Raw genomic sequence first — 9114 nt, 5'->3', positions numbered from 1 at the left:
TGGCTTGCTTGCTCAAAGTGCTTAGTGATATGCTCCAAAGCCCTCAACCACTTTCTCACATCCACATATGTCCCAAACCAAAAGTCAAACTCGGCTTTACCGAAACTGTCTATCCGGCGCCACTGAGTTCTGTTGACATAGCCACTGCCAGAAACCCTAGTCTTTTCGGTCTCACCGATAGGGATCTCGGTCTCACCGAGATGGGATTGTAATCTCTCTATGTATGTCCATTACCAAAATTGGTCTCACCGAGTTTGTGTAATTGGTCCTACCGAGATTACAATGCAAACTCTCTGTTCCCTTTCGTAACGTTTTGGTCCAACCGAGATGAGCGAATCGGTCCCACCGAGTTTGCCTGACCAACCCTCTGTGTGTCTATTACCAAAATCGGTCTCACCGAGTTTGTGTAATCGGTCTCACCGAGATTACGTTATGCCCTAACCCTAACCATATCGGTCCCACCGAGTTGACATGTCGGTCCCACCAAAAATCCTAACGGTCACATTATTCACTAAATCGGTCCGACTGAGTTTCACGATTCGGTCCCACCGAGTTTGGTAAGTTGTGTGTAATGGTTAGATTTTGTGTGGAGGCTATATATACCCCTCCAACCACTCTTCATTCGTGGAAAGAGCCATCAGAACGTGCCTACACTTCCAACATTCATTTTCTGAGAGAGAACCACCTACACTTGTGTTGAGGTCAAGATATTCCATTCCTACCACATAAATCTTGATCTCTAGCCTTCCCCGAGTTGCTTTCCACTCAAACCTTCTTTCCACCACATCCAAATCCTGTGAGAGAGAGTTGAGTGTTGGGGAGACTATCATTTGAAGCACAAGAGCAAGGATTTCGTCATCAACACACCATTTGTTACTTCTTGGAGAGTGGTGTCCCCTAGATTGGCTAGGTGTCACTTGGGAGCCTCCGACAAGATTGTGGAGTTGAACCAAGGAGTTTGTAAGGGCAAGGAGATCGCCTACTTCGTGAAGATCTACCCTAGTGAGGCAAGTCCTTCGTGGGCGACGGCCATGGTGGGATAGACAAGGTTGCTTCTTCGTAGACCCTTCGTGGGTGGAGCCCTCCATGGACTCGTGCAACTGTTACCCTTCGTTGGTTGAAGTCTCCATCAACATGGATGTACGATAGCACCACCTATCGGAACCACGGCTCAAAAATCTCCATGTCTCCAAATTGTGTTTGCACACTCCAATCCCATCCCTTTACATTCTTGCAATTTGCATGCTTTACTTTCCGCTGCTCATATACTCTTTGCATGCTTGCTTGATATGTATTGTGAATGTTAAACTTGTGCCAAAACTCCACTTCAACTTAAAGAAATTAAAAACTGTAACTTTTCTCACTTCGAGTCTATTCACCCCCCTCTAGACACCTCTTCTCAATCCTTTCAGACCTACTGTGACAAACACGTATCATCACGGAAGTGTATTTTTTTGTAGTGATTGGGCAATCAAAGAACTCAATTTTGATTTCAAACTTGCTCGTGAAAAGAGGCTATTTGATAATAGCTCATTAGGTGAATGGAGAACCCAGGCTTATGAAAATGCAAAGTTATTCAAAGAAAAAGTTAAATGGGGGCATGACAAAAGAATCCAAAAGCGTGAGTTCAAAGTTGGGGAATATGTTCTTTTATACAACTCTCATTTCAGATCTTTGCAAGAAAACTCCTCTCCAAATGGGAAGGACCCTATGTTATCGAGGAGGTCTATCAATCCAGAGCTATAAAAATAAATAATGCCGAAGGTACTAACCCGAAGGGTGTCAATGGGCAACGAATAAAACACTATATCTCATGTACGCCCATTAATGTTGAAAGCAATATTATCCAAACTTTGACTCCGGAAGAACACATAAAGGAAACCTTCCGTAACACTCCAAAATCATGAAAAAGGGAGGTGCGTGATACGGTAAGTAAACGGAATCCAAAAAATCCGCAAAAATATTTTTTTGTCAGTTTTGGAATATTTAAAAAATTATGAAAATAAGAAACTTCCAGGAAAGTGACCCTGGTGGGCACGATACACCAGGGCGCGCCTGGCATGCCAGGCGCGCCCCGGTGGGTTGTGCCCACCTCGGGTACTTTCCGGACTCCGTTTTTCTTCCGTTTTGCTTGTTCCCCAAGGTAAAAAAATCTTTATATACCTCCCAAACCTGTTAACCTCCGTATCACGGAGAAATCTCCTGTTCTCTTTTCTCGCTGTTTTTCTGTCAGATCTACTGAGCCAGGCATCATGTCTTCTTCTTCTTCTTCTTCTTCTAACCATATGGAAGAGGATGCTTGGTTGATGAAGATCGAGCTGAAGAGGGAAGACCCCATTGGAGCAGCTAGGGAGGACAAGAGCAAGGAGGCCACCGGAGATCAAGTGCCGATGGTTGAGCAAGCCTTGCCCGCCGATGAGGAAGAGGAAGATATCCTTAAACCCTACTATGCTCATCTTACCCCCACTGAGATTGCAACCTTCAGGATCATTGAAACAGTTCGTATACAAAATAAGTATCTCACTCGTGAAACTATTCTGCATCTGGAGCACATGCTTCCCTTCGGAGCATCATCCGAAGATTGGAGAGTCTCTTGGTCCTTAAGGATCGGATCGCTTCTACTTCATCACCACCACCTCATTCTTCACCACCAAAAGAAAATTGAGTATCGGGTATGGGCACTCCCCTTGGCTTTTGCCAAGCTTGGGGGAGGTGCCCCGGTATCATATCATCTCCACTATATTTTGCCTTTACTTTCTTAGTATGATCCATAGTTATCTTTTGCTATTAGATGAATAAAAGTTTAGTTCGATCCTTTCTTTTCGAGAGTTTTCTTAGTGATCAATCTTTGTAATCGTGTGCGAGATATATAATAGAGTTAGTTTTGAGTTTTGCCTTCTTTACTTTCTTGTTTCAATAAAAAGAAAAGAAATAAATGAAAAAGATCATATGCTAATATCACAATAAGTGATGACATTACACAAGGAAAAGTATAAGTAGAAAATTTTATTGTAGATTGACAAACATAGCATTGGTCAATGATGCAGCTTATGAAAGAATTAATAAGGGAAGAGAAGATTCACATACAAATACACTATCCTGGAAATCTTTTGTGATTGTGAGCACCCATCAAAATATTATATGCCAAAATTGTTGACGTTGGACAAGGAAGACAACATAATGATTTATGTTTGTTCATATTCACATAGAAGTTATATTGTCATAGATCCTTCAACATGTGGTGCTTGCCCCTATCTTTGCTAGCCAAAAACTCCGCAATAAGTAGAGATAGTATTTGTGCATCCAAAACCCTTAAACCCAAATCTTGTTTGAGAGTCCACCATACCTACCTATGAATTGAGTAAGATCCTTCAAGTAAGTTGTCATCGGTGCAAAAAGGGCAATAAAAATTGCTTCTAAAAGTGTAAGATCATTTAGTGTAAGGGAAAATTGAGCGTTGTACGAACTTGTGATGGCGAAGAATAAAAGCGACAGACTGCATAATAAAGGTTTCCATCACAAGGGGCAATACAACGTGATGTTCTCTTGCACTAAGGGGTTGAGCATACAAACAAAAAGCACATGGCAACCTCTGCTTCCCTCTGCGAAGGGCCTATCTTTTACTTTCATATATTTACTTTCATGCAAAAGTCAAAGTTCTTCTCTCTATTCCTTTTATTTTTTTCCTTTGGCAAGCATCATGTGGTGAGGAAAGAACAGGCACATATATCCAGTTGAATATGGGTAGCATGAGTTATTATTGTTTACATCACCCTTGAGGTGAATGCGTTGGGAGGCGAAACTATAAGCCCATATCTTTCTATGTGTCCGGTTGAAACGTTTTGCTCATGTGTACGTGGTGAGTGTCAACAATCATAGAAGACTAAATGATGGTTGAGTATGTGGATTTGCTTAAAGGCTTCGATATGTGACCCTTCCTGAAAAGATGATGAATTGTAGTTGCAAAGTTGACTGAGAACATAGTTTGTTGGTTTCCAGTAAAGTTTATGCTTTATACTTCGATGTTGTGATGAATTGTCACTTGTTCATGGGAAGTCCATGATAAAAGTTGTATGTTAAAGTTTGTTCCTATTATAATAAGTTACATAATGCTGCTATGTCTGTATTTTTGTTTTTATCGACACCTCTCTCTCTAAGCATGTGGACGTGTTTTTTGATTTCGGTTTTCGCTTGAGGACAAGCGAGGTCTAAGCTTGGGGGAGTTGATACGTCCATTTTGCATCATGTTTTCCTACTGTTATGTTGTTTTATTGTATAATAATGCTTTTTAGAGTAATTCTAATGTATTTTCTCTCATAATATGCAAGGTATACACAAAGGGGGAGAATTCTGGCAGCTGGAAATCTGGACCTGAAAAAGCTACGTCAAGCTACCTATTCTGCACAACTCCAAATGAGTTGAAATTTCATGAGGATTTTTTATGGAATAAATAAGAATTTTTGGAGTCAATAAGCACCAGAGGGGGCCCACTAGGTGGGCACAACCCACCTAGGCGTGCCAGGGAGCCCAGGCGTGCCCTGGTGGGTTGTACTCACCCAGGCCCACCTCCGGTGCCCCTCTTCTGGTATATAAGTCATTTTAACCTAGAAAAAAATAAGGAGAGGACTTTTAGGACGAAGCGCCACCGTCTCGAGGCAGAACTTGGGGTAGGAGCACTTTTTCCCTTCGGCGGAGCAATTCCGCCGCGGGAACTTCCCTCCAAGAGGGGGAAATCATCGTCATCATCATCACCAACAACTCTCCCATCTTGGGGAGGGCTATGTTCATCAACATCTTCAACAATACCAACTCCTCTCAAACCCTAGTTCATCTCTTGTGTTCAATCTTTGTACCGGAACTATAGATAGGTGCTTGTGGGTGACTAGTAGTGTTGATTACATCTTGTAGTTGATTGCTATATGGTTTATTTGGTGGAAGATTATATGTTCAGATCCATTATGATATTTAATACCCCTCTGATCTTGAGCATGATTATCATTTGTGAGTAGTTACTTTTGTTCTTGAGGTCACGGTAGAAATCATGTTGCGAGTAATCATGTGAACTTGATATGTGTTCGATATTTTGATGATATGTATGTTGTGATTCCCTTAGTGGTGTCATGTGAACGTCGACTACATGACACTTCACCATATTTGGGCCTAAGGGTATGCATTGTGGAGTATTTATTAGATGATGGGTTGCGAGAGTGACAGAAGCTTAAACCCCAGTTTATGCGCTATTCCGTAAGGGACCGATTGGATCCAAAAGTTTAATGCTATGGTTAGAATTTATTCTTAATACTTTTCTCGTAGTTGCGGATGCTTGCGAGGGGGTTAATCATAAGTAGGAGGTTTGTTCAAGTAAGAACAGCACCTAAGCACCGGTCCACCCACATATCAAATCATCAAAGTAGCGAACACGAATTAAGCCAACATGATGAAAGTGACTAGATGAAATTCCCGTGTACCCTCAAGAGCACTTTGCTTATCATAAGAGACCGTTTTGGCCTGTCCTTTGCCTCAAAAGGATTGGGCTACCTTGCTGCCCTTTTGTTACTACTATCGTTACTTGCTCGTTGCAAATTATCTTGCTATCAAACTACTCCACTACTTACAATTTTAGCACTTGCAGACATTACCTTGCTGAAAACCACTTGTCATTTCCTTCTGCTCCTCATTGGGTTCGACACTCTTACTTATCGAAAAGGCTACAATTGACCCCATATACTTGAGATTCACCAGGGACCTGGCATCGGCGCTGCGAGCACCGTCCCTCATCTGCTGCCGTCCACCACGAGGGCCGGCCAATGCGGTGCTGGCCTTTCCTACTCCGCCACCGATTTCGGGCCTTGTGCTCCTGGGCTCGGCGCCGGCGTCGTCCATGGAGTCGTCGCTTCTTAGGACCCCATTGGGCAGGGGGGTTTTCTTGACCCCCATCCAAGGGTTTTCTCCTGTCGGCGCGCCGTCCTCCTCGACCTCCGGCGTGGCCATGAGCACGGGGCCGATGCCGCAGCCCGTCGCTAGGGCCGACTCCTCCTCTGCTCCACCAGCTCTCTCCTTCCTGCCAGGGTTTTCACCCCGACCTCGGTTCGCTGCGGCTACGCAAACTCCAGTGAGTCAAACCCCCTATTGCTTGCTCGTAGATGTAGATTAGGGGTTTATTTCTTAGGCATGTGCTAGTAGTTAGTGGATTAGATAGGATTCGAGTAGATCCGATTGGATGCGATCCCAATCGAATCCAATCCGACCGATCTGTTCTTGTGTGCTACAGTGTGTGTCCTAGGATAATGTTCTTTCCTAGGAACTGTGTTCATGCTAGTATCTGTGTTCATGCTAGAATCCCCAATGCTAGTGTGCTTTGCTAGGATCTGTGTTCATGGTAGGGTCTTGCTAGGATCTGTGTTCATGTTCATATTCATGTTCAAGTTAGGATCATGTTCATATTGTTGTTCATGTTGCATGCTCTAGATTGTTATACATGTTGAAGCTAGGGTTTGTGTTGCATGCTCTAGATTGTTATACATGCATGTAGTAGGACCATTTTAGGATGCTGCCAAATGTGCATGGGTGCACATGGGTGCTATTGATGAGTGGCACTTGTTGTTACTCTTTTTAGATGTTTCCATGCTTAGGATAGTGCAGTGATGAGTGACAGTTGCAGAAAACCAGATGCCACTGATCAGTGGCACTTGCTGTTGGGCAAGTACCCTGATCAGTGGCACTTGCTATTGGCAAGTACCCTGATCAGTGGCACTAATCAGTGGCATTTGCCCAAGGGCAAGTGCCATTGATAAGTGGCATTTGGCAAAGAGTTTGTGCACTGATTAGTGGCATTTGCTCTTGGGAAAATATCTCTGATCAGTTTCATTTGCTATAGTCCTAGTGCAACTGATCGGTGGCATTTGATAAGTGGCATTTGGCAGAGAACTAATACTTGTCATCTTAACTGATAAGATATTGAAGAGTGACTGGGATGTGGTGGGTGGAGGAGCTCAGGTGGTGGCCGGAGCTGAGCGCGCCGAGGATTTCATCCCCACGAACAGGTGGCTCAGGGCGGTGGACCTGCCTGGCAGGATCGCCTTCATGAGCCTGCCTTGTTCAAGGGGACGATCTCCGAGGCAGGGCCATGAGGAGGGGGCTCGGGAGCCGTTGCGCTTCTACCAGCAGATCAAGGACAATGAGGATCTTGCCATGCTCGTCGTCCCTCGCAAGTTCGTGGAGGTGATGAACACCTGGCTGGTCACCAAGCAGCTCCCGCGCGTGGTCAGGCTGTCGGCAAACAAGTGGTGCGTGTTCTAGGTGCAGGTCCAGAACTTCGAGGGGCACATGGTGCTTGGCCAGGGCTGGAACTACTTCTACCGCCGCCACCGAATCATCCCCGGTGACCCCGTCGTTGTGTGCATCTCAGGACTCGGATTGGAGGTTCGGATCTACAACCATGACTCCTCGGTCATGTGCAGGTTTCGTTGCAGCAGGCACAACTGCGTTGGTGACATTGAGCATGTTATGTAGTTAAGTAAGGTGTTAGTGTTGAACTTTTATGGTGTGTGGCTAGACTTATGGTACTTGTGCTGGGAACTTGTTCATATTTTGGCCAGGAGCAGCACCCTGACGTGGAGCAGGGAAAGAGAATGCCCATGCTGTTAATCTTAAGTAGTTTACTGTCATTTCCTTGCTTGCTTTGTTGGATTTCATTTGGTTGCTTGCTTTGTTTGATCTCATATGTGCTTGCTGTTGTGCTGATCATGTGGTGGTAAGGCCACCACATTTGAATGGGGTGAGCAAAACACAAACAAACGCTGTTTGCAACCAAACAGCTGAAATTTGCATCTGCTCACACCCTAAACACAAAAACGACAACCAAGCAGCAGGAGGGTAAATGCCCCTCCATGCGATGCAGGCAACCAAACATGTTGCATCTGCTGCATATGAGGCTACATTTCAAGAACTAGGCTGGCTGGAGATGGACATGCAATGCAGCTACTGTTGCAAACTGGAACCAAACACGCCCATAATGTTGGTCTGCACTACTTCCGTCTACTTCCGTTGGAAGTTTATATGGGTTCGTGTTCTGGTTCAAGTTTGACGATCAATTCGACCAATAAAACATGAGTTATGTACCACAAAAATGCCTAATGGAAACATTTTTATAACACATGACATTCATAGTTCGGTCAAAATGGTCAATTAAAAATCATGAAATACGAAAATGGCATGTAATTTGTGATGGCTGGAGTACCACTCAAAATAAAATAAAATTCAAAAATAAGACGGGACATGACAAAGGGGGTTGCTGTTATTCTTTTCACCACCTTCAACATGAGCAAAGCAGCAATGCAGGAAGCACGACTAGGCATCAGTCCTCATTTTTGGCAGATGATAATATTTCACCTCATGCAATCGAAGCTTGCAAGAGCTCCACCCAAACCAAAAGAGTAGCAACCGCATCAAATGGTCACGAAAGAGCAATCTGCCTTCAGAAGGCTTGACACCCTGTTGCAATTTTCTAGAGTTCAAATTATATATTCCCTTCTATGATGTGATCAATTGCCTTCTACAACGGTTATGATTTTCTGAAGAATGGTGCAACATAAGCAGCGCTGGTACAATGGTGTGGCATTTGCCAACAAAGCTATAGCAACACTCAAATCCGCCACGAAAACACCAGTCACCACAAGTTTCAGTGCTAAGGTAGGAACTTTGTCGCAAGTACTGACGGAGATGAACTCTGACAAGGATCAAAAACCCAAATCATGGATGCGGATAGCCAGGGGGGTCCCATGGTCCAGCACCGTAGTGTTTCTCTCTGTAAGAATAGCCGCTGTCGTAGATGTCTTGCAAGCCCATCCCAGGAGTTGTCATAGGTGGTCTGTAAGCTCCATGGCCGCTGAAACCTAAAATTATAAGTATGATATAGGTTAATCACAACAGATTTCGATGACTTGGATGCAAGTGAGGAAACAAAACCTACTAGGTGGCCTTCTCTTCTCAATCTCAGCCCTAAGCTTCTCAGACTCCTGAGCCATAGTTACAAGATCCTTCTCCACTGCCTGCACCTGTGCCATCAGCTCTGCCTTTGCATTCTTTTCATAATCAAGAGCGGCCCTGCAGTGA

At 44.3% G+C, this 9114-nt stretch overlaps 1 protein-coding gene across 1 annotated transcript in view; it reads right to left on the bottom strand.

The window, feature by feature from the left end:
• Positions 1-8356: 8356 nt before the first annotated feature.
• Positions 8357-9114, bottom strand: part of LOC119306851 (protein FLX-like 3) — a 4140-nt gene continuing 3382 nt past the window's right edge. The window contains exons 3-4 of the mRNA XM_037582970.1: positions 8972-9105; positions 8357-8894 (exon numbers count right to left, since the gene is read on the bottom strand). Of these exons, the coding sequence (XP_037438867.1) occupies positions 8752-8894; positions 8972-9105 (277 nt within the window). The 3' untranslated portion in view covers positions 8357-8751. The remainder of the gene's footprint in view (positions 8895-8971; positions 9106-9114) is intronic.

The sequence above is a fragment of the Triticum dicoccoides genome, chromosome 1B (genome assembly GCF_002162155.2).
Source record: "Triticum dicoccoides isolate Atlit2015 ecotype Zavitan chromosome 1B, WEW_v2.0, whole genome shotgun sequence".
Classification (NCBI taxonomy): Eukaryota; Viridiplantae; Streptophyta; class Magnoliopsida; order Poales; family Poaceae; genus Triticum; species Triticum dicoccoides.
The sequence above is the reverse complement of the archived record's forward strand: the minus strand, read 5'-3'. Positions and strand labels throughout refer to the sequence as shown.